Source organism: Miniopterus schreibersii (assembly GCF_964146895.1).
Source record: "Miniopterus schreibersii genome assembly, chromosome: 1".
Lineage (NCBI taxonomy): Eukaryota > Metazoa > Chordata > Mammalia > Chiroptera > Miniopteridae > Miniopterus > Miniopterus schreibersii.
In genome coordinates this window covers 84,861,741-84,887,520 of record NC_138101.1, presented here as the reverse complement: position 1 = coordinate 84,887,520, position 25,780 = coordinate 84,861,741, and the positions used below count along the sequence as shown (strand labels likewise).

Below are 25,780 nucleotides of genomic sequence, written 5' to 3'. Positions count from 1 at the left end.
CACTCCATTCTTTTAGCCATTTGTAAGGCTAATATTGCAGTATTTTGATTCAATCATCTTTACAGTCATTTTCTTCTTGAGTATGTTAGGCTCCTGTGCTTATTTTAGCTCTAGGACAGACAGCTCATTGCAGCACAGTAGAGTAATACAAGCATAATACTTGTCTGATTTTCTTTCTTCAGTGAGAGCGAACTTAATCTGTATGCTTTTATACAGGATTGACAATACATTACTTACATCATTTAAAAATAAAAACCATAGTCACTAGCGAAATTATTTTTATGGACAGCAGCAAGACGTTTTTTATAGACATGAGTGTTTAGAGCATTTTTAGGATCACAGAAAAATTGATAGGAAGGTGCAAAGATTTTGCATATACCCTGCCCCCACACATGCACAACCCTAGTGGTAGATTTGTTACAATCCATGAACCTCCACTGACATGTCATTATCATCCAAATCCCATAGTGTGTGTTAGGATTCACTCCTGGTGTTGTACATTCTATGGCCTTTAACAAATGTATAAATGACATGCATCCCTCCTTATAGTATCAAACAGAGTAGTTTCATTGCCCTAAAAATCCCCTGTGCTCCACCTGTGCCTCCCTTCCCATCCCCTAGCCCTTGCCAACCACTGCTCTTTTTATTGTCTTCACAGTTCTGCCTTTTCCAGAATGTCAAATAACTGGATTCATGCAGTATGTTGCCTCTTTCAGATTGGCTTCTTTCACTTAGTAATATGCATTTAAAGTTTCTCCACATCTACTCAGGGCTGGATGGCTTACTTCTTTTTAGCACTGAATAATATTACATTGTCTGGACACACCACAAGTTATGTATTCGTTCAGCTACTGAAGGACATCTTGGTTTTGGCGGTTGGTTGAGATGCCTATTAAGCATCTAGTAGGCAAGTTTTTACATGAAAAAAAATAAAACAACCTGCGATAAAAATCAGCCTTTTTCTTAGTGTTGGTGGAATCAAAAGAGAGGATTCAAGAAAATAAACTGTGTAACCTCTTTCTACACTGATGTCATTCATTTTGCTGAGGGGCGTTGAATCATTATGCAATATCATTATCAGTAATAGTATTATCAATATTATTGAACAAAGGACTGCAGATCTGCAAAGTTTATCTCTATGAACACTGAGTTTGCTAAAATTTAAATGTATTATTATAAAAAGTTCATATCAGCACATACTTTTTAATTCCATTTATATGTGATTTAATATTTTTTTCTTGGGGATCAAAGCACTAAGATGTGCACCTGAAACCAATAGGACATTGTGTGTCAATTATATTCCAATAAAAGAATTTTAAAATAAAATTATTTATATCCTATTTAGTTATATACTCCTCTTATAAGCAGCGTAGCTCTTCCCTGAGAGCATCACTTGATACTTGTACCAGTAGTAGATTCCATAACAATCTGGCCTGCAGTGGGGAATTGCTGAATTCTATTCCTCTTTCTAAATGAATCTACCAAACTGGAAAAGAAGACATGCTGTTTATCTTGTGAAACAAAAAGAGAGGGAAGACACAGTTTTCATTACTTCCCTACGTGTACCTGCACATTGATATGTGTGACTTTCTAATATTCTTGATTGCAGTTTGGCTTTTGAGGACAAGTGGCTAATTCACCGTTTTGGTGGTCAAAGTTGAGTGGAGGAATTGGCCTCTGGACTTGAACAATATCCTGCAGAGGAGACAAAGGAATTAAGTGCTTCTAGTGTTATAGCTAACCTTACTCGATCATTTTAGACCATCCCAAGGACAGTTAACACCCACTGAGAGCAGAATACTTACGCACTTCATTTCCTTCTGCTTCCCACTCCTATATAAGTTCTCCTTTTATTCCTAGTGTATTCTGAAGGTCCAGGTTTACTCTAGCTCTCCTAGAGCCTCCCTGCTCAAATATGGTCCACGGACCAGCAGCAGAATCCCAAGCCCCACTTTGGACATGCTCAGTCAAGATCTGCATTGTAATGAATCCCTCTACCTTCCCCTGGGTCAATCCAGTACCTCTTTGAGCAGTAGAAGTCTTTGATTTCCCTGAGTACCTTGTTTATCTATCAGTTCAACAATTAACCCCAGTATTAACAATATAAAAGGCAGTCACCAACCGTAGAATAAGTCAGTATAAATTTGTCATTGTGAAGGGGTCCAGCAATTTGCCATAAGACTGGATATTCCTATGGCTTGTCAGAGTGTCAGGCAAGAAAGAACAGAAAACACTACTTTGAGGTTCATATATGCATCTCCAAATGGTTATGATTCAGGTTCCCCAAAACATTTAGATCCCCATTAACCCTAATTGCCACTGTATACCTCTATCTCAAGGCTCATCATTACTGGTTGTTACGTATATGGACACCACAGTAAAACGTCTGGTGTTGAAATGGGGGTACTAGTGGAAGGAATGGTTGGCATGGCAATGAACAGGAGAATGACCTTGAACAGCCCAGTTAACCTTAGTTTGGGAGCAGAAACTGCACCTGACTTCTGAAGACCCAGGTTCAAGTGTCAGCCAGCCTGTGACTGGCAGTGGAACTTCAATCCAGGAGCCATGCTCACTTGCAAATGAATTTCTTCACTTATAAAACTAGCACAATGATAGCACCTTACATAACTCAAGGGTTACTGTGAAAAATAAAGTAGGTAATAGGTTAGAAAGTACTTTTCAACATGGCATATGCAGATGAGCAAAGACAAGGCTCCAAGTGTTTGAACAAGCCTTCTCCATTGCAGAATAAAATCAGAGCTCATATCCACAAACCACTTTATATTTTCCTTCATATCTCCCATATAACTTTAAAAGCTGCCACCAAAGTACAAACATATGACCTTTAATTCCAGAGACACAGAAGAAATATATTTCTTGAGTGTTTTACTGACAGCAGTGTTTTTCCAAGTACAATTCTCTGACTACCTGCCTCAGAATCCCATTATCTTTGTGAAGGGAGTGGGTGTGAGGAATGCCCAGGACCACTCTGTGCACTGATGCATTCTAAAGTGTGAGAAGCTAGTTGGGTTGTTTTTACTGTTAATTTTAAGAAAAATGTAGAAGTTTTATTGAAGTTCAACTTGTAGGCCTTTTGGTTTATAATTATAACAGCTACCCTTCATTTCTCCTTTCATATTTATTCTGGTAAAAGGAAAGTGTACATCTGCCTATTTTTTTCCTGAGATGCTGTTCACTCATTCATTCCACAAAAATTTATTGAGTACCTACTAAAATTATGAAGGTCCATTTCCTGTCCCAGAAACCAACTTTATTGCTGTTTGCATTCCTATGTTAATTAGGTAATAGAAAATGACCATACATTGAAAATGATCTTTGGTTAGAATTCTGGTAGAAATACAAATTTCTACACTTAAGGACAATAAACCACCCTCAGTTTTGAAGTGTTTCCTCCCTCCTCTTGTTTTCTTATTTTAATTTAAGCCAGAATTGCTTTTTTCTCTAACTATTGGAATATTAAACGAAGAGATATGAGGACAGGACAAATCAGGTTATTTTGCTTCTCCATGCCATATCTTGATGCATTGAATTTAAATGCATATTGTACTATAGTGGAGATTATTGGAGTGGGTTATAATGGAGATTTTTTTCCCCCCTGTTTTCACTTACAGAAGTTGCTAATGATGTTACATGTGTTAAGTTCAGTCAGATATTTCATGTCTTATTAAACACATGAAATGGAAAATTAACGATCCTAGACATTTAAATTGTTAGTCATCTCTCTGTCAGCCTGATTGCTTGTTTTTTCTTCTCTCATTCCACTCTTTATGCTAACTAATAGCTCATGGTAATTCTTCAACCCCTCATTGAGTGAACATGTTAGTCTTTCCATATGATAGTTGAATATCTTCATGAAAAAATTATTCCCTTTTTTACTTTTATCAGTGGAGCCTAAGGTAATGCAAACCATGTTATATTCTTACAAACTGCTCTGCAGAGAACAGTGGAGGTGCTCTTTTGATGCCAGATCATGCTCTTTCCTGCGTAAAACCTTCCAATGGCTTTTTGATTCTCTCAGAATAAAATCCAACTTCCTTACACACTGCAGGGTCCTGTGTGATGTGCTTCCTGCTCACTCTCCCAGCCTCCTCTCAGGCACCTGCCCAGGCTTCCTCTGCTCCTTCCACTTCCCCCGTGGATTGCTCATTCTTGCCTGTGCCCGTGTTCTGGCTGCTTTTCTGCATATCTCCTCTACACACTGGGGAGCCTTTAGAAAGCTTGAAACTGGCAAGTAACATGATCTAATTTATGAATAAATGAATGAATGAATTTACAATTACTTGAGCAGAAAGTATTTTATTTCCTTAAACAAGAACTTAGATAGGCATTTTGCAAAGCACCTTGAAATGTTTTAAATGTCTACTATTCTGAAATATATTATGGGCTGATATGAGATCTTTCTAATTGTACCCACAATGAGTTTAAACATGGTAAAGTTCGGATTAGCATTCTCTGAGCAGACCTGAATCTAAGCTTAGAACTGGAAATTTACATATAAATAGAAAATTAAATAAGTTTTCTAAACAGGTATTTTTAAAAATCCAATAACAGGTTAGCAAATTTAAGGTTTATACAAACACAGAATATTTTTTGACTTAATTTTAATTAAACTTCACGAAGTATTTGATTAATAAGTGAGAAAGGAAGAAAGCATTCTCTAGGCATTCTAAATAGCATTGAAGGAGATTGATGGCTTAAAAGAAAATGACCCCAGACAGCCTGTCTGTTACCCAGCCAAGTGACTCATAACAAAAGACAGGTTAAAACACTTCGCTATAAAGCAGTGTGTTGTGAGATTCCAGACATTATGTAAAGTTAAAGGGAGGGCAAGCTGATGTGTTTTCCTCCCTTTATTCACGTGCCATTCTTTATTATAAGCAATGCACTTGGAAGTTGGTCTCAGAGCATTTTGCGTTCCCTGTGGGGAAATGTGAAAGTAAATGATGTGTGTTAATTTACTCTAGAAGAGCTGCAGGAGAGTTACGTCTGAGTGGGAATGGACTTGTAGTCAAGTTCTGATTTCTGTGCATGGACATCGGAACTGCTCACGGCCAGTTATCACCAATTTTTGAAGCGGGAAGTAGTTAAGGGTGAAAAAAAAAATTATATATATATATATATAAATTGATATATCACTTTCTCAATTTTCTCTTTTCAAGTGCCATAATTTTTAAGTTTATATTAATTGAACTGTAGATGGAATGAAGCCATTACCCAGGTTTCAGTATGGAGTGAAAGGACAATTAAGGTTAATACTATTTGGTTTGAGAGCATAGAAAGCTGTCCCCAGACCCAGACATGGGGGAAGTCACAGCAGGTGACACCTTCATATAAAAACCACATGTCAGTCTGGCTGGTGTTGCTCAGTGGTTGAGCATTGACCTGTGATGGAGGAGATCACGGTTCCATTCCGGGTCAGGGCACATGCCAGGGTTGCTGGCTCTGTCCCCAGCAGGGGGCATGCAGGCGGCAGCCGATCAATGACTCTCTCTTATCATTGATGTTTCTCTCTCTCCCTCTCCCTTCCTCTCTTTGAAATCAATAAAGACATATTTTAAAAACAAAACAAAACACATGTCAGACCAGCTGCTTATCTTCTAAGGGGATCTCTCAACTTTAGCCAACTCCCAAAATTATTTTTATGCAAGTTTGTGGTCATTCTTTTAGACACTTATAACTAAAGCCTCTTAACTTTCCTCTTTTCTTTTCCTAGGTTGTCAAAAGTCTTGTCTGACTTTTCAGTGTAATACGTATCCTACCTCTGGTATCATTTTTTTACTCCAATTTAATACCCTTAGTACCTTAGTTCCTTCCTTTTGGTATCCAGGGTGTCAAGACTACCCATTGGATTTAAATTGATTGAAATGAAACTATTAAAATACATGTGTCACCTTTCTTTACCTTTTATCTCTGAGTTTTGATGTTTTTGTTTTTATTTTTATTTATTTTAATTTTTTGTTAACAGAAATTAGGAGGAAGAGTTCAGAATTGTAACTTTCATGTTATATTCTGTTCCTTTTCTCCTGCTCCATTTTGTTGAAAATTTAGACTTGTATCACCAAGCAATCACACTTTTTCCCCTTGTGGCCTTTATTAATGATGAATAAATTTAGTGCTTTCATCCTTGGTTTGGAACCAGATTTATCATTTACATAACTGTAATTGTTGGGGTTATCTGACATACAAGTCTACCCTCCTTTGTTGGAATTTTGAAGACTCAGTGTATTTGAAAGGCTTTGAAAATCTAACCTATAAGTAGGGAAATGCAGAATTTGAAAGTACCTGATATGTGTAGCTTCCAGGAAAGATGAGGCCTTTCCAATAATTTATAATTATTTCCAACAATTTATAATTTATATCCAATAATTTGAACCCTCACCTTGATTAACCAACTCCCTTTTTTTAAATGAATTTTGTTCATTCATTCATCAAATATAAATGCTTACTATGTACTAGATCCTATTCTATGGAGTTAAAGTATAAAGAGTATGATGATGTATAAAATATAGCCTTTTAAGGTAAAAATATAATTATATGAAGAATTGGAATATATAGACAAGCAATTGGCCTATTTTTTGGGGGGGGGCTCAGCTATTTATGTGATAAATATATATTCAACTTTACCATTTTAACCATTTTTAATCATATAATTCAGTGCAAGTAAGCACAATTCATAATTTTGCATCAGCCCCACCTATCAACAGATATTTTCATCACCCCAAAAGGAGACTGTGCTTATCGAAGAAGAATTCTCATGATTGCCTTCTTCCACTTGGCACCAACCTCCACTCTGCTCTCTGTCTCTATGACTTTGACTACCTAGGTACCTCATTTAAGTGGAATCATACAATATGTGTCCTTTTGTGTCTGGTTTACTTCACTTAGCATAGTGTCTTCAAAGTTTATCCATATCGTAGTATGTATCATATTTTTTATGGATGAATAATATTCCATTATATATATACCACATTTTGTTTATCCCTTTAAATATTTGTTTATTCAACAAATATCCACTTGCGTGTTCATCTGTTTATCCACATTTGCATTGTTTCTGCCTTTTAGCTAATGTGAATAATACCGCTATGAACATTGGTGTTAAAGTATATGTTTGAGTGGGGAGTTACTTTTTATTTGAAAATAAATTTGAATTTAAGAAAAGATGCAAGGATAACACAAATAACCCTTACCTATCTTTTAACCAGACTCGAAATGTTAACATTTTGTCCAATGTGTTTTATCATCTGTGCAATCATGCATACTTTTTTCATTGGCTATTTGTAAATTATACAAATCAAGTCTAATCTTTCCTCTCAAAATCAGATATTCCTCATATTACTATTACCGACAGTACTTGAGAATTGACTGAAGGCAATACTTAGAGTTATGTCTGAAGTATAAAAAGTGAATATTTACTTCACAGTGGATTTTTAGAACTAGCATAATTTAACTCATACCACATAGCTATTAAAAAAATAAATATTTAAGCCCAGCCAGCATGGCTCGGCAGTTGAGCATTGACCTAGGATCCAGGAGATCGTGGTTCGATTCCCAGTCAGGGCACATGCCCGGGTTGCAGGCTCCATTCCCGGTAGGGGACTTGAAGGTGGCAACTGATCAATGACTCTCTCATCATTGACGTTTCCATCTCTCTCTCTCCCTCTCTCTTCTTCTCTCTGAAATCAATAAAGATATATTTTTAAAAAAATAAATATTTAATATATGGCATCATCTCCAAATTGTATAATTTGGCAAGGATAAAATATGTTAATATTCTTACTGTTCAGTTCTAAAGTTAAACGTTGTATTGTTTTCATTGTTGTTATTTTTTTGATTCAGTATTTTTAACCTTTTTGATAAGAACTCAGATGTTTATATTGACAAATTTTCACATTAGTTTTAGTTTATCAATGCCATGTTTAGATGCCTGCCAACATAAAACCAATTTATTATGCTTTCCTCTGACTGAGAATGACTAAACAAACAACTAAACCCTAGAAGAAGGTGCTTAACAGAATGTACAATTTTTCAGAGATAAGCACATGTTTGTGGAGTATGGTTTGAAACTTACCATTCAGAGGGTTGTATGCTGTCATTTTATCTCATTGGCTAATGTAGATGATCATATGCATCAAAGAAAATATTTGATATATACTTTAATAAGGACTTTGCTTGTTAAACAAAAATCCCTGCATTAGGGACACGTAGGTGAGAAAATTCCTCCAGAAGATCCAATAGGCTGGTCCGATGTAACTGGCACAATCATCAACAAAGGTGGATGATTCTTTTACCGCAGTAGGAGAGACCGCCCATAAAATATCTTAGACGGGTTCCTCTGACCGGCAGAAGCAGTTCCCCCACTTTTATGCAGCATGTTTCCCAGTGACATATGCTGAAATAGAGCTGTGGACAGCCATGTTTGTTGAGTTTATATGCAAAGAAAAATCTTTCATCTTTCCTTAAAAGTCAGAACTGTGCAAAAGCTACTGACCAGCGTAATACTCTCATGTGCTGGGAAAAATTGTGTCAGTTTCAATAAAGTTGTTTCTGACAGATTCCTATAATAAATGATTTGCTGAATAGTGTTTATAAATGAGTTTTTACTAAACCAAACAGTTCTTTAAATTAAAAGAATAGATGCCCTTTTCCCATGGAAAGGATTTGAATAAGATATAACCAAAATGGAAATAGCATCGAAATGCTTACTTATTAGCAATCAAAACTGTAAATTATAATAGTGAGATTTCATCTAACAAATAGGCAGACACATTTTTTTGAAATACATCATTTTAAATGATTGATGAAAATATTGGATACCGTGTCCAGTGTCCTATCAGTGAGTGTGTAAACTGATACAGTATGCGATCGGGTACAGATCACTCTTTTAGAATTTGTTTCTGAAAAAAATTGAGATGCTTACAAAAATTTAGCCTCTAGAATCAACCGAAAAGTTCAACAATTGAGAATTAGTTAGATTGTGGTAGGCACTAACTATTTGTAAATATAGTGTATAGTCAATAACATTTATATTGTGGTGCTGAAATAAGCAAGTTATACAGGTGCATGTATGTACACATGCACACGCACACACATATACTTTTTTGTACACAGACATCTGCAGACATGCAGAGAAATATCCATAAAGTACATTCATTTAGGTGATAACTCTGTCCCTTGCATCTGGGAAAAAATAATAAGTTTTTAATTTTCTCCTATTTAAAAAAAATGTTTTAATTATTAAAGTTCTGATATTAGAAGAAAAATAATGTTTTAATTAAATAATATTTGTAAATCTCTTCAGGTTATTTACTGTATAATATGAGTAATAATTTTTTTAAATAAAATGGGGAGATGCTTACTTACTATAAGGAAACTATAAAATCCATCACTTATGAATTTTATGAACTAGAACAAGATTTCTTACCATGTTCTTCAGATATTGAGTATTTGTGAAAAAAAGGAATGGCTTCCTGTCTTATTATTATCCTGAGCATTAATAAATATACAAAATAAAAGTTTTGGCAGTACCCTGGCAAGTAGTTTTTGACCAATAGTAAAATTCTTAGGGTTTAAATTATTTTATGAATTTCAGATATTTTTTGTGATCATGTACTAAAAGTAGGCACACCCACAGAAGGGAAGCTTTTGTGATATATATACATATATATATATATACTGTAATAAGTACTTAAAGCAGAGACTTTTCCTGTATATCTGAAATGTGTTTGTATGAGTAAAAAACTATTTACAAAAAAGTAATCAGCTAGTAAATACTCAAATTAGGAATAAAGAGAGAATGAAGCAATTGGATTTGAAAAGTTCCAGAGCGCTACTAATCTGTAAGTGGATGGAATGTCACTTTGGATTTCCATCTCACTTTGGTGTCTTAATCCTTCCTTACCTGATAGTTTGTATATTTTAGGAATAACACAGGAATTGAAATCTAATTTTAGCACAGTTTTTTCTGTCTTAATTTCTTTTTTCAATGTAATTTTGTTGATTGTGGTTTATTTATAATGTTAGTTCAGTGTGTAATCAGCATAAATAAATGCAATCATGCAATTTAATTGGGACTGTTATTTAGTAAGGTAATGACAAAATTCAGAGACATTCATGACATTTTTAAATTTTTTGAGAACTTTATTTTAAAACTGTCATTTGAATGGAGTTTAGTTAATATTCAAATTTAAGTATTTTCCTTTTTGAAAAAAGTGAAAAAAATCTTGTTAAATTCACTGGATTAAAATATAATATTAAAAGTATAATACAGTTTGTAAAATACCAAAAAATTTTAACTATATTTAAATGACGTTTCACTTTCTATTTCTCATAATTTTTCCAGTTTTTGGCTTGAAGTTACTTATTCTTGTGAAAAAGGCTATTTAGAATATGATTTGTATGGTGTGTTTTTTAAACTCAAAATCATAGGCTTACATCAAGAAATGTATTTTCTCTATGTCAGGATCTTTCACCTCTAATACTTGCTTGCGTTAGCCATAAGGAGAACTGGGTAAGTGGGTAATTTATGCAAGTAATCAGCTAGTAAATACTCAAATACACTTTGGAGCAAATACACTTTGTATAAAATTTTCCATATTTAAGTATAAAGAATCATATGCTTTCTGCTGTAACTAACATTATTTATGAATCCTTGATTCACAATACCTTTGCTATTCAGAAGCATAAGTCTTTCTGGTGATTTTTTTCATAGAATTTACTGTAAAGATTTTTGGGAAATATTAAAACTAAGGAGTTTTGCCTATTGCTTTGTGGTTCTGAGGTTGTTTGAATATATGTTTCATTAAATATTTGAATCAAATATGAGAAATAGAATAACTTTGGGAGAATTACTTTCTCTTACTATGGTAATCTCGATGAACATTTTAAAGGACTTTAAAGTAATCATATTTTAACACTTAACTTATATTTCATGGAACTCATATTTAAAAAAAGAGGTGAGAAAAGTATAGGACATTGCACAAAAATTGGCAGGCTTGCTTCTAAATTTTGTGAAGAAATAACCCAACATATCTAAGTATTCAAGTCTAAGAATTAAGAGGAGAGAAATAAAATTGTCTTAAGAGATGCCATGATGGAAAATGCCAGGTCACTGTCCCAGCTATGTCATGACATATCCCAGGGAAGCAGACAAGACTGGACAGCCTGCGCAGTTTTGGTGAACTTTTATTAGAATAACCAAAAGCAGCACAAAGATGGATAAATGACACCTCTCCTGGCCAAGCTCATGGTAGTTTGTAGAAGAATGGCATTTAACCAATAATTACACAGCAGTAGAGCAATAGGTTTGAGTAAAGTTCTATGAGATCACATAAAAAAACTCTGCCTAACCCTGGCTGGTGTGGCTCAGTTGGTTGAGCCTCTCCAGAGGTCACTGGTTTGATTCCTGGTCAGATGCCCAGGTTGCAGGCTCAGGTCCTAGTAGGGGGTCGTGCAGGAAGCAGCCAATCAATGTTGCTCGCTCATCTATGTTTTTTTCTCTCCCTCTCTCTTCCTCTCTCTCTAAAAAATATCAATAAAAACGTATTTTACAAGAATGAAAGAAAAAAACACACCTCTGCCTAGGAAAATGTATCTTGGTGATCATGAAGGCTCACCAAGTCGAAATATTTGAGCTTGACCATCAAAAAGTAGAGATTTAGGACTATTTTTCTCTCACTATAGAAGCAGCACATTATAGAAAATGTATAAAATAAAGTTATGCCAAAAGAGCAAACCAAAACCCAGCTGCTGCCATCTTGCATAATGCAGAGAAAAGTACTGTTAATACTATACTGTATTTCTTTCTGTCTTTTTTTTGTATGTAGTCCTATATGTGTATGTGTATATGCCTATATACAAAATGTATATGCATATATATTTTTACTCAATTCAAAAACTATATACGTTTTTTATACTTTTCCATAAGTCTTTTTACACATTTAAGAATATTTCCACAGTATGAAATCCTAGAAGACTTTAGTACAGATTGTAAAATTTTCCATAGAAAATTTTGACTAAAATTATGATCCCACTACCAATATTAGATAATACAATACTTGCTTCAGAAAAAATCCTATCAAATACTGACAAGTACAATTTTACTATAAATTTCTGTGAATCTAGTAGAGAAAATAATTGTATTTGATTTCTTTGACTTCTTATAATGTTAAACATTTTATATATTTATTAGTATTTACATTTTCTTTGAATTATTTATGGCATTTGCTGTGAGTTTTCTATGGCATTTGTCATTTTTTGAAATTGAGGACTAATTAAATTTATTGGTATATTTATTGGGGTATATAGTTGTATATATTATACTATATGTGACTGACATTTCGTAGGTCAAAAATTAAATAGATATACATAATAAAATATAACATGCTATTGATGTTATTCTGACTGAACTTTTAAATTCATATAAAACTGAATATACAATTTTATTTTTCTGCTTAACATTCTTTAATGGTTTTCTATTGTGCTTGTGTGTTTTATGTAATGACTGAGTCTCTAAGTAGAGCATTTTAAGACGATATTTTGTTTATCTTGTATTTTCAACACTAGTACACAGAAGGAAGTTCATAAATGTAGATTTTGTAGTGGTATTTTTCACTTTTATTCAGGAATGATATTTAATATGTAAGAACTAATATTATTTGGTCAGTTATAATGGTCACAGACCAGACCATAGGGCTGAGCCCAGGTCTAGATGCCTCAGCCCAGGTATTTATTACTTAGTTGTTGGATTATGTGGAAGGCATTGCCCATCCCTTTGTAGGGAGGTGGGGAGTTAAGGTGCAGTTAATTTGTTCAGGTTGAACTTTAGAATCACTTAGTCACATTTCAGAAAAGTATTGCTGGTTTTGATTCTAAGAATAGAATCAAATCTTCCATTTACTAAAGTTATCTTATAATAAAGAAACATAGTCCCAGAAGGTTGAGGACTTGCCCGACATTACACAGTTATAACTTTAGAAACATAATTTTTAAAAAAATAAACAATAGAGATAATTTTGTGATGAGGAAATTGAAGTTGTTATTGACCTCTTGTCCAAGTCCACACGTATCTCTAGAGGACATTTAGCTTATAGAAATTTGGGGCTATTTCGATAATGGTATGATTTATGTGATTTAAATTTATAAAACATAATCTGATGGAAATACATGCGTTAGTCGTCGTCTGTGGCCATTGGCTAAGTCAGCCTGAGTTCAACATTGGGCTGTTATAGATTCTGCCTCCACAGACTGAATATGGCCTGATGACAATATGCAATGCGATCAGACATCTGGCAGCCATAATTTAATTGAAGGCCCTCAGTGATTTGGGCCCTAGGCATTTGGACGTCATCTTTGACACTGGGCACCATTATAACAAGCGATTCCATCTGGTCTGTTCTGGCTCAGAGGAATCAAATTTTCCTTAGAGAGGCTATTGGCCATGACTGGTCCTTGTTTACAGAATTTTCCATCTCCCCTGGCTGGGACTTACCTTTTTGTGCAAAGCCCTTATTCTAAAATCAGCCATTCCCAATACATGAAACAAGGGTAGTTTAGGATGGGTAATGATAAATAGAAGTGTTAAAGTGTTTTACCAAATAAGTTTTAGTGTTTTATTGTGCTATGGAGACTCTAAACTCTCATAGTATGTGAATTTTCACAAGATAAAAAGAAAACTTGAAAATGAATATAGAATATGTAGTATGTGATCCAGAATAGCCCAAAATATGTTAAGATAATGTAGCTAGCTAGTTGATGACAGACTTTTAGAGCTGGGAGGGACTGTAAAGGCTGTAAAGCTGCCCTCTCTCATTGTACAGATAGCAGGAAGTCATGTGCCTCAAAATTCCAGGTAGGTTCTGGGTACATCATACAGTGTTTTCTACAGAAAATCCCGGGCATCTTATTAAAAGATAGATTCTCAGATTTAATTAAATGCTATCTTCTCTGTTTATTAATTATTTGTAGAGAAGGCTCATGTGAAAATGAGTTTATTCTTCAAATCTGACAGCTTTATCTGAAAAATCAGTGTCTGATTTGAGTCCTTTGACAGTTGTCCTTTTTATTATGAAACAGGAAGTTATATCAAAGTAAATCAAGTGAAATCTACTTGAAGGAATTTATTTTAATTTCTACTAAGCAGTTAATAGAAAATTCTCAATTAACATGGGGATTAATTATTTATTTTAAAGTACTTAACAACCTTTCAAGATATAATAAAAGTATAATCAATATTGATGTGCCATTACTTCCTGCTATGTTTTTACATTAACATTGTTTCATTTACTTCATTGGTACAGTCAACTTGATGGGATATTGCATTGCTTATTTGCTTTCAAATGTTAGATTATTTACATATTTTTGCTGTTTTTAATAGCCAATTTTGTCTAATTTATTTATTTTTTCTTTTAGATTGTTTCTTTTTGTCATATCAGTAGGCTTTTAACAGATTGCTAAATTGTACCCCTGAAAGATTAATCAGAGGTGGATTAGATAATAGTTAAGACTAAGCCTCTGGATAAGGCTCTGGTTACTTTCCTAGTCTATTACTTACCCTCTCATATGCATAAATGTCCTCATATGTAAAATGGGCTAATAATAAAACATGCCACATACACTAATGTATGCAAATGTTTAGAACAGTGCCTGGAATTTAATTAATCCTAAGTGAAGATTAGTTATTTTTATTATTATTAACCCATATTAAAAGTAATGTGTAAAACTTCCATTAACTTATACAGTTTTATTCTATTATTTATTTATTTATTTATTTATTTATTTATTTATTTATTTTTTACTATATCTTTATTGATTTCAGAGAGAGGAAAGGAGAGGGAGGGAGAGAGATAGAAACATCAGTGATGACAGAGTCATCGATCGGCTGCAGCCCGCAACCCGGGCATGTGCTCTGATTGGGAATCGAACCCCGATCGCCTGGATCCTAGGTCGATGCTCAACCACTGAGCCACGCCCGGCTGGACTATTCTATTTATTTTTAACACTTTAATAAATATGTAGCAGTACTTTAAAATTGCCTTAAACTTTATTAGTGATTGCTTATAGGGCTGAGCATGTTTTCCATAGGATAATTTGTCATTCTTATATGTATAATTAAAATGTCTGTTTATTATTTTATGTAATAGTAAAATTAGAAAAATTATTAAACTTTAGAAGTGTAAATTGATTCTATGCACATTTTGGAGCATTTGATTAGATTTTCCCATTCTGTTTAATTTTTTGTACCTTTTTTTACATTGCCTAATGTTCCTTAGAAAAATACCCTACAGTGACCAGAACCCTACAATGACTCAGAAGTCAGAGAAGGGGACACGTGGAGAAGGCGGGGTGCAGGCGCTTACATCCTGGTCTCAGGCCTTTCTGGTTCTAATGCTTTGCTGCCTCATACACTGCGCTTTTTTTATGCTTTAAACTTCTTGAGTAATTCTCATTTATTTTCTACTTTTAACTTAAAATTGTCCTTGTTCCATCTCCCCCATAGCTTCTCAGTTTCACTGGGCCATGCCCGCATTCTTCAAAGACGTGTTGTATTTCTTACTGAGTCCATTAGCGGAAAAGGGCCGAGATGATGAACTGCAACCCTAAGTGTTGCTGAACATCACTCAACTGGCCAGCGGCTATTTTGGAATCAAACTCATATAAGATAAATAGGAGCTGTTATAGATTTATTTTCCCACAGTTTTCTCCTCCTTCCACCCTGCTACCTGACTATTCGTAAATATGGTTAAAATCTTAAGAAGTTGGAGAAGAAATTGCATACATAACTTTTACGACACTATGTCAAATAAGTAGCAGCCTGGCCCATCACTCACTCATTCTTTAGTATTCAGAAAACTTTAAATAGTTATTATAATATGTCAGTGTCGATGCTTGTACTAGTGGGACAAAAAATATAAGTAAGATAGAGTCCCTGTTTAAAACATCTCTGCATCAGGCAGGCATCTTCAAGGCCAGGTTTCGGGATATGCTACGAGGACTCATAAGACTCAGCATATAGTTGTGCCCACAGCTATGATTTATTACAGAAAAAAATAAAATAAAATAAAGCTAAATCTGCTGAGGGAAAGGCGCTTGTGGAGAACCAGGGCAAGTTGCCAAAAGCCCTCTTCAGCAGGAGCACACAGGATGTTTAATTTTTCCAGCAACAGGCTGTGACAACACATGTGAAATAGTACTGTCAACCGGGGAGGATCGTTAGAAACTCAGTGCCCAAGGTTTCTCATGGGAGCTGTTCCCATAACTGCCTCTGTCTAGCGTGTCCCAAAATTCCAGACTCTCAGAAGGAAGGCAGGTGTTCAGCGTAAACCATATCGTTTGCCCAAAAGGTTTAGCCACAGTGAACCACTCTTACCTGTTAGGGAATGGTGGGAAACCGCCCTAAGTCTAATTTCTCAGCCACCAGCCAAGGGCCTTGCAGACACAATTTTCTGCATAATCTCACATTCAAGTGAGGTAGACAGAAGAGTGTTTAAAAAGTTAGCTAAGTCTGACGGGGCGTGGCTCAATGGTTGAGCATCGAGCTAGGATCCAGGAGATCACAGTTTGATACCCGGTCAGGGCACATGCCCAGGGGTCAGGACACATGCCCGGGTTGCAGACTTGATCCCCAGTCGGGGGCGTGCAGGAAGCAGCCGATCAATGACGACTCTCTCATCATTGATGTTTCTCTCTCTCTCTCTCCCTCTCCCTTCCTCTCTCTGAAATTAATAAAGATTAAAAAAAAAAAAAAAAGGGCAAGATGAGTTGGGTCATTAGGGAGAAAAAGGGACATCTGTAATATTTTGAAGAAGAAAAAAGAGGTATTGGATTATAGAAGAAAAGTCTATTAGCTCTGCCTGGGTGAGTCAAGGGAAGATTCATTTAACAAGACAATTATTGAGCTGGATCTTGAAGAAACTGCAAGATTTCCTAAAATCTGAGGTGAGGAAAGGCTCTTCTCCATGCAAAAGTAACTATTTACAGCAGTAAAGAGATTACTGAGAAATGCCATGTGGTGGGAGCACAGGGCCTGGTGGGGAAGCCGAGACAAGGGAGAGTGTTTGAAACGAGGGCATAAAGTGGTTTATAGTTTTGTGAGTGGTAAGGAGCCATTAGAGGTTTTAATCAGAAGAAAGAAGTGAATAGATTTGAAAAGTATATCAGGTAACAGATGGAAACAAAATTGGACAGGAAGAGTTTGAAAATGGTAAGACCAGTTTGGAGGCAAAAGATGGTGATGGCATGACCTAAGACAGATGTGATGGGACCAGAACATGGAGCAGTAGTCCTCAATTGCAAAGGCACAAAGAATTACATGGGGAGCTTAAAAAGATTATGATGCCTAAGTCCCACTGAAGCCCTTTAATATCTCTCAACAAAACATTCTGTATGCTTTCTCATCAGAAGCTCTCTCACTCTAATGCTGTCAGCCAAACCTCAGAATCCACTGACTGCGAAGTCAGTTCATTATTGGATATAATCATTTGCATAAAATTTCCTCCTCACTTTGACAATAAATTGAGATGCAAAGCCATATGGCAGTCCACCTTAGCCAAATAATTTTATCTATTCTCAGATGAATCTAGCCAGTAAATCTGTTTGCAGTGAAAAATCTTAATGTTTCTGCAGAGTATTCAAAGGGGTGATTTTGTTCACTTGTGAAGTGCAGACCAAAGTGCTTATCAAAAGGTGCAGTCTCAATGGATCCTAATTACATAAGATGCACACCAATTTATGTAGTTACTTCTTGGTGGTTCCATGCATATTGTGCATATGATTTATACGCAAGACTCAAGAAATGGGTTTAAAGATGTTTTAACCCATAACTATTATAATAATTAAATGAAAGGTATTTAAATAAAATCATTTGGATAGCACTTGCATATGAACATATCCAGCCCAGCACAGCTTTTTCCCCCCATTTTTTTATATTATTTTACCTAGTTTCATTTTATTATAGTATTTGATGGCACAAAAGAGACTTGCAAGCTTTGCCAAAAATGACAGGGCGATATACATGAGTTTCTTCTTTTATTCTCATTAGCTAGACATTACTGTGTTTCATAGTGATGTTCTATCTGAAATATAATGAAGTACCTTCTTCAGCAATAGTTTATCAGCTATTTTAGTTGAATAAAGTATTTCAAGAACATGTTAAGATCAACTTATATGTTACATACACAAAAATATGTTTTTGAGCTTTCTCTCTTTATATCCACAGGGGAGTCATTAGATACATTTAACGTTTCCTTGAGCTATGTGATTAACAACTGTAGTAAAATATGTTGGAGAAAATTATCTTCAGAGGTTTTCCATTGGTAGTTTAATTAACATACAGTGGACAGAAAACAAACAATCTGTTCAAACAGACGATTCAAAGATCCCTCCTGTTGCTTTTGTTTTCCCAGCAGCTGGGAAGGGAAACGTTATATCACATATATCCTTTCATCTTGCTTCTAAATGATTTGCTTTGGTGGTGATTTAAAATACTTGTATGAGTTTGAAACCTCGTGAAGTGTATAGGAATAATTCACAGAGGAGGTGACGAGGCTCCCTGGTTTGGCCAGCTTTCTTCACTCTTTATTTCTGTAAAACATCCTTTTTTTTTTTTTTTACATGTTTTATCTTCTTTAAAAATGATTCTGAAATGAGATCAAAATCTAAGCCAGTTTTACACATCAGCCTTGATGGGCCACGTGCTCCTGAGGAATGAACACAGGAATGTGGAGACTGGGCCTCGCTTATCCTTGACATTGCCAGACAGAAAGAATTAGATCTAAAGTAGCAACCAAAAGAAAATCCACGGAGACCAGGCCCTAAAACTCACACATTTTCTCATTAGAAAACCTTCAGGTCCTTCTTTAGATTTTGTTTACTCTTTGTAAATACAATTACAGCCAGCCAGCGATCCACTTTGGTTAATTTACAAAGCTTAAGGTGGCAGATTTTAGAAGGGGCAAGCCCATCCGCGACGGAGACAAACCAATCGGTGATGCGGCAGTGAAGCAAAAGAGAAAAAAAATATAAATCACCGCTAAAAATGAAACAGCAGCACACCCAAACTCTACAGCTATCCTGAGACTGACCCTTGTGAGCATTTGTTCTTGTTTCATAGGGGAGGCCTACCTGTCTGTTCAATTTACCTTCCCCAGAAATCCTGCTAATAAATTTGAATGGTCACTGCAAAAACAGGAGTTTGCCACATTAATGAAACATCCCAATCTCCAGCGTAAATGGTGTTAAAAGATAAAGTTTGGCATTTAAAAAATTTTAAGCTCACCTGAGCCATAGTCCGTTCCAAGGGGACAGCACCAAGCCAGAGGGGTTAGGAGCACTCCAAGGATAAGAAGGAACTAGGGGAGAGACTTTTGTGGACAAGAGGTAGAAGCAAAGTAAGAAAACAATTCGATTGGCTGTAGCTTAAGCATTTGCTTAACTCAGAAAAGCAGAGGTGACTGTGACTGTTCTTAGGTTTTGATTTCTTAACCTTGAGGTGTTTACAGGCTTAGGTTCGCGTTTGCGTCCTAGGTAGGCTGCTAAGGTATTAGTAACCACCTCAGTCTAATGGCCTCCTTGTTTAATTAACTTAACAGTGGGGAATATGAACTTTATTGTTCCTAAGTTTTGGTGCTCCCTTTTATTTCTTCTCTTGGGTAAGAAAGCAGAGAGAAAATGAGAAAGGGGGATTCAAGGAAGGTGAGAATAGAATTCCTCTGCAGAGTGCTCCTCCAGTGTGTTATTTCATCCACTCCCTGCCCTGGGCCAGGACCTCAGGGGTTAGTGTGACATTATTAGCCTAACAGGCATCATGGAAAATACTATATTTTGTCTTGTGCTATAAACATCTGAAAAGATAGTAGTCAAATGAATATTCATCAATTAATATCCAACAATAATGCTAATTTAAAAGAAACCCAGAGTTGCTTTGAAAGTCTTTTTTGAAGATTTTAATAAAGTCTAAGTCTTCGAAGATTTCAGTGTATTTCCCCTAATTTACGATATAGAGGAAAAAACTTTCTGGTTCGAGCCTTTCCTTTTGTGTGATTTTTTTTAAAAAAAACACATTTTTTTATATCTAGGACAATTTAAGCCGTGAACTGCATTACATTTGCTACATTTCTTATCTAGATTGACAATCAAACAAGGATCCTGTATAGATTTTCAATTGTTCCTCCATGACTATTTACATTCAGATAGCTCCCCTGCCCCACCGCAGTGCAAGGCAAATGCATAACTCTAAAGTTAGCCTAAAAGTAGTGCTAGGAGGTCCTAATTTGGTTATTGTAAAACTTTTATTGCTTGCTTTCATTGTAAGATGCCTCATATATTTTTGGTAATGAAGCAGAATATATAAATAAAGCAAATAAAACTGCTATGTAGCTTTGTCTAGAATCATAGATCTTACACATCCTCAGGAAATGCTGTCTGCTTCAGGTAAGACATTTTCATTCCCATTTAAAATATAGGGTAAGTGAAGCACAGGGAGTTTTGTGAATTATGCTAGGCTTCATATCCAGCAAAACTAGAATAAAAATTCTACCCAAGGTCTCCTGAATCCTTGTACAGTATTTCTTTTATTACATAATTCTGCCTGGTCCTATCATTCTTGCTTCAAAGAGACTATCAACAATTCATTCACCCATTCATTCATTCATTCATTCAACAAACATTTACTGAGCATTGTTCAAACGTTTCCTGCCCTGGCCCTGTGGCTCAGTTGTCTGGAGCATTGTCCTGTGCACCAAAGGGTTTTGGATTCAATTTCCAGTCACGGCACATACCCAGGTTGCTGCGGGTTCGATCCCTGGTCTGAGTGCATACTGGAGACAACCGATGGATGTTTCTCTTTCACATCTGTTTCTGTATCTCTCTCTCTCCCTTCCTCTCTCTCTAAAATCAATAAAAGCATATCCTCAGGTGATGATTAAAAAAAATAAAAGAAACATTTCCTGTAATGGAGGGTGGGCGGGAACCATGATAAACACTTTATGTACATGAGTTTTTTTCAACCTTGCAATAATTCTATGAACTGAACACAGTGCTACGTTTTTATGGCTTTTCTGGAGTTCTTGGCCATTTCCATCTCCGTGGTTCTTTTAAATCTTATCATTCTATGAACCCATGGAAAGGTCTAGATTGCTGACACTGTGGTAGTGTTTCTAAGCTGTATCCACTGAGGCATCAGGCAGTGGGAGATCTTTTAAGTTCACGATGAACCCAAAGAATAAATAGTTGCTCTGTCAAGAAGAATCATCACCTTTTTCTAGTTGAAAGGGAGATATTTTAGACTATTTGCCTGTGATGAGTGGTGGTAGCCTTACCTTACTTTTTAGAGTTCTGAATAGCTGATTCAATGTATTATAAGCCACATTAAATACATTTTGGTTTCTTGCGATGTTCTTGTATTGAGGGGAAAGTCCCAGCTATGATTAAATCACTACTCTCTTAAGCTGTTTTGAACCCAGATCCTGCCAGTTACAAAGGCTGTCATTTCATATTTGTTGGTGATAGTTGTGTAGAAGAGGGCTGTTCTTCTTAGTCAGAAACTGAATTTCTCACGCTTGTGGTACACCTTCCCCTGCTGACCTACAGAAATGAAAGACTAGGAGTAATGATTAAATCTAATTTTCCCTCCTTTAATGGCAGGATGAACTGGGTCAGCAAGGCCAGTACCTGCAGATGGCTTTAAAATACCTTTGTGATTTGATCTCCTTGCCTTCCCAGCCATTTCTCTAAGTGCCTATCACTGGCAAGTTTCTGAAGTAACAACAGCACAAGTGAAGAGCATTGTGATACGCCGTGAGAGTGTTGCTTATTAAATGCGTTAGGCAGTCAACCAAGTCTGACTTGTGAGCTACAAGGCAGGTTAGCACATTTACAGGAAGATCATTCTGTGTATTATTTAACCCATTCAAACTCATTGTTGTCTCTCTGCTGTTCAGCATAACTCATGTGAAATGAATATTAGCCCACAGATTAATAATGTCTGACTTCTATTTTCAAATGGACTGAGAATCACTTGCTTTTCATTCCTTTGGATTGTAGCTTGTTTTCTCAGAACAACTGGGGAATGTTTTTGAAGTGTGTGTGGAAGGTGGGGAGGGAAAGGAATAAAAATGCATTGCTTTAGAGCTGCACCTCTGTTTTAGAGACTCTGCTGGGTCCGTACATTAGCCATTGTCACGACTTAGGATGTGCCCTAAACTTCCGTTCTACTCAGAGATGTGCCAGCTCAAAATACTACAATTAAACAGATTTCACTGGTATGAGCTCGTTTTCTATTTTCATGACTAGCAGAATTTTTTTCCTACTCAAGTTGAGAGCGTGTGTGTGATTTGTAGCAAGTAGTAATTCATTATTTTATTTATTTTGAAACAGATTGGCAAAATCAAGTTGCTCAGGCCTTTCCACAAACAGAAGAGGAGATAGAAGTAGACACACATACGTTCAGCCACCGGTGGAAAAGGAACACAGATTCCCTCAAGGCTGTGGACACTAACCGAGCAAGCATGGGCCAGGACTCCCCAGAGCCCCGAGGCTTCACAGACCTGCTGCTGGACGATGGGCAGGACAACACCACCCAGATTGAGGTAAATCATCTGGAAAATTGAATGGATGAATGAATATATTTCTTGTAAGGCACCCAATCCCCCCCACCCCTCCCCACCCCATATATATCCTCTCCTTTCGGCTCAGTCTAGAACTTTCAGACTTTTTGTTTGGTAAGGATCAATTTAATTCATTAATAAATAATTTATTAATATTCAGAAATTCAATAATAAGTACTTATAATTATATTAAATAAATAAATAGCTAAACCATTTAATCACCCACAAATTCACTTACTCATGAAACAGACAAACATGAGGCTTGGTGTGGTGAAGACATGGAAGGGACACAAAGACAAAGACAATACAGGGCCTGCCTGCAGGGAATTTGCTGTGTAAGAGGGTCTACACGCCATTCAAGTCCTCCTATGCTGTGTGTATATACAAAAATACATACAGGCGGTAGGTAACATGGCAGGTGTGGAGGGGGGAGTGATTGTCTGCTTGGGATTAGGGAGGCGGGCTGTGGTCAAAGAGGTTGATTCCAGGAGTGGGCATTTAGGCAGGGTCTTGGCAGAACGAGAGGAGCCAGGTTGGTAACATATCAGTGGTAAGAGAGAAAAAGCCTGCAGAGTGAATGACATCTGCAGTGACTGAGTCGTAGAACAGCATGGCACCTGGGTTACCAACTGTCCTGGATTGCTTAGGACTGGGGGTTTCCTGGCGTGTAGGATTCTGACTGCTAAAAATGGGGCAGCTCTGGGCAAACTGGGATGGCTGCTCACTCTCTGACTGTAATTCTTTTTTTAATTTTTTAATTTACTTTTTAAAAATATATCTTTATTGATTTCAGAGAGAGGAAGGGAGAGGGAGAGGGAGAGATAGGAACATCAATGATGAGAGAGTCATTGATCGGCTGCCTCCTGCACGGCCCCGACTGGGGATCGAGCCCGCAACCTGGGCCTGTGCCCTGACTGGGAATTGAACCTCGATCTCCTGGATCCCAGGTCAACGCTCAACTGCTGAGCCACACCCGGCCAGGCTGTAAGTAATTCTTTGTTACGGGTGGGGCCATGAAGTGGAAGGGGAAGAGGTTGGAGATGGGTTTGGTGAGTCTGGAAGTTTGCTGAGGGCATATTTTAGGTAGATTTTAGAATTATCCAGAGGCCTCAAGGATGGTATTACACTGCTTAAGTTTTCATAGTCTTTAACATTGCAAATCATAAAATATGATCTTGTTAGTACACTAAATATAACAGAAACAAACAGGTAAATCTTACAGAGATAAGTAAAAAGCATCCAAATGAGAACAGAAGCTGTTTTATTCAGTTTGCCAGAGCAAGGAAATCAACCTCCATCACTAGCCTTTGGTGGAGACTCAAAAACAGTCAGGGAGTGGGAAAGGTTTTCAGTTAAAAAAAGGTCTTATTGGTGGTGGTTGGCCTGGAGAAGCTAAAGGTGGGCTATGTGAAAACAGAGCATCTCGTGTGATGGGTTGGAGGAGCATGTGTGGTTCTCTGTGGTTGGTCCTGAGTTGGACGCAGGGACAAAAAAACAGGGAAGCTGACAGTTATTAATCAAGTCCTGCCCATTGTGGGCCAGTTGCTGCCAAAATTATGTTCTGACTCCCTGGACTTCTTGCTCTACAGGTTGGGGTCAGAGTTCTATTGTCATCCATGGTATGGCCCTTATCCATTTACATATTTTCCTTCAATCTGAAGTTTTAATTTCTACTTTCTCCCAGGTGACAAGCTTAATACTTTTTAAGAACCAGGCCCCATTCTTTTTATTGCTGTGAAGGATTCACTATTTAGGGAAAAACTCAACTTCATGAAACATACTACACAGTTCTGCAAATAGTATCAAAGCACCATTTGTTGCCTCATTAGTGAGAAGACTCTTCAGAAGATCTGAAGCTCAGGCCAGTGGGATTCTGTATATGTGAGAAGCCCAGCAATTGTCAAAACCCCTCTCCATCTCCTTAATGTGTATGTGACTGTGGTGGCCCCGGGCTGCCTCAGCCAGGCCCCTTAACAGGCAACAGAGGATGTGCCAGGAGCAGAAGGCACACAGTATCTCTAAGAGACTATTCTGACTCCTGCAGTGTGCCCGCTATTTTGGCAACTATGTTGTTATAGCAACTCAGAGTAGGCAACATTATTCTTCCCTGAGAAGCCCTTCAGCTAGGGTGCAATATAAAGAGAGCTGAACTGAAGCAGAGGTGTTTACTCTCTGCACAGAGCTGTACCCACTGAGATTGAAAGGGGGGCACAGATTCCTAGAACTCTGTGATCTCCATGCCGGATGCTGAATTTCCCTAATCACTGTAAAACAGAAAGTCCCTTTGCTCATGAATGTATTAACACTCCTCAAAACACAATCCCAGTCGTTATTATAGCTGTGATTTTCTTATTCAGCCAATTTTTTCTTTTTCTTCCTTAACAGAGGGAGACCACATAAAATCAGTGATTTTGAATCGTTAAAAAGAAAATGGTGCAAGAAGCTCTTTGCTGGGTACTCATGTGGTGCTCAGATCTGCCAGGTGTTGTATGGATATGGTTTTCCTTGGTCTTTATATCAGCCTAGAGAGATTTGCACCCCCGGGTTCACTGAGTAATCTCAGTGACTTTTACATGAGGGCAATTTCGGATTTAGGTTTAGTTGTTGCTGTTTTTAATGTTTTTATTGATTTTAGAGAGAGGAAGGGAGAGGGAGAAAGAGAGAGAAACATTGATGTAAGAGAGAAACATTGGTCAGCTGCCCCCTGCATTCCCCCTACTAGGGGTCGATGAGCCCACAACCCAGGCAATCGGGAATCGAACTGCGATCTCCTGGATCCTAGGTGGATGCTCAACCGCTGAGCCGTGCTCGGCCAGGCCAAGGTTTAGTATTTTTAATGAGTAAATGAGTAAAGAAGCTGGTATTCAAGCTCAGGCCTGCCCAGCCCCTAGGGTTTTTAGCTTTTCTTCTTGACTTGGCTTCCTCTGATATAGAAGGAAAAGTAAATGGCACTTTGATTATGTAAGGATTTTGGACAGTGGCAGCACCCAGATATCAATATGAAAATAGCTCTGGGGTTTCAGTCTGACTGGACTGAAGCCAGATGTGCACAGCAAGAGGACTGCCTTTATTTTGAGTTTATTTTGATGGTGTTTGGGGGATTGATGAAGATTATTGGGGATCTAAAGTCCCATAGTCATTTCTTGGCACCATCACTAACT

General features: G+C 36.8%; 1 protein-coding gene across 1 annotated transcript in view; it reads left to right on the top strand.

Annotated features, from left to right (window-relative positions):
• Positions 1 to 25,780, top strand: part of PLXDC2 (plexin domain containing 2) — a 396,924-nt gene that overhangs the window by 136,596 nt on the left and 234,548 nt on the right. The window contains exon 2 of the mRNA XM_081132248.1: positions 22,390 to 22,601. Coding sequence (XP_080988374.1) covers positions 22,390 to 22,601 — 212 coding nt within the window. The remainder of the gene's footprint in view (positions 1 to 22,389; positions 22,602 to 25,780) is intronic.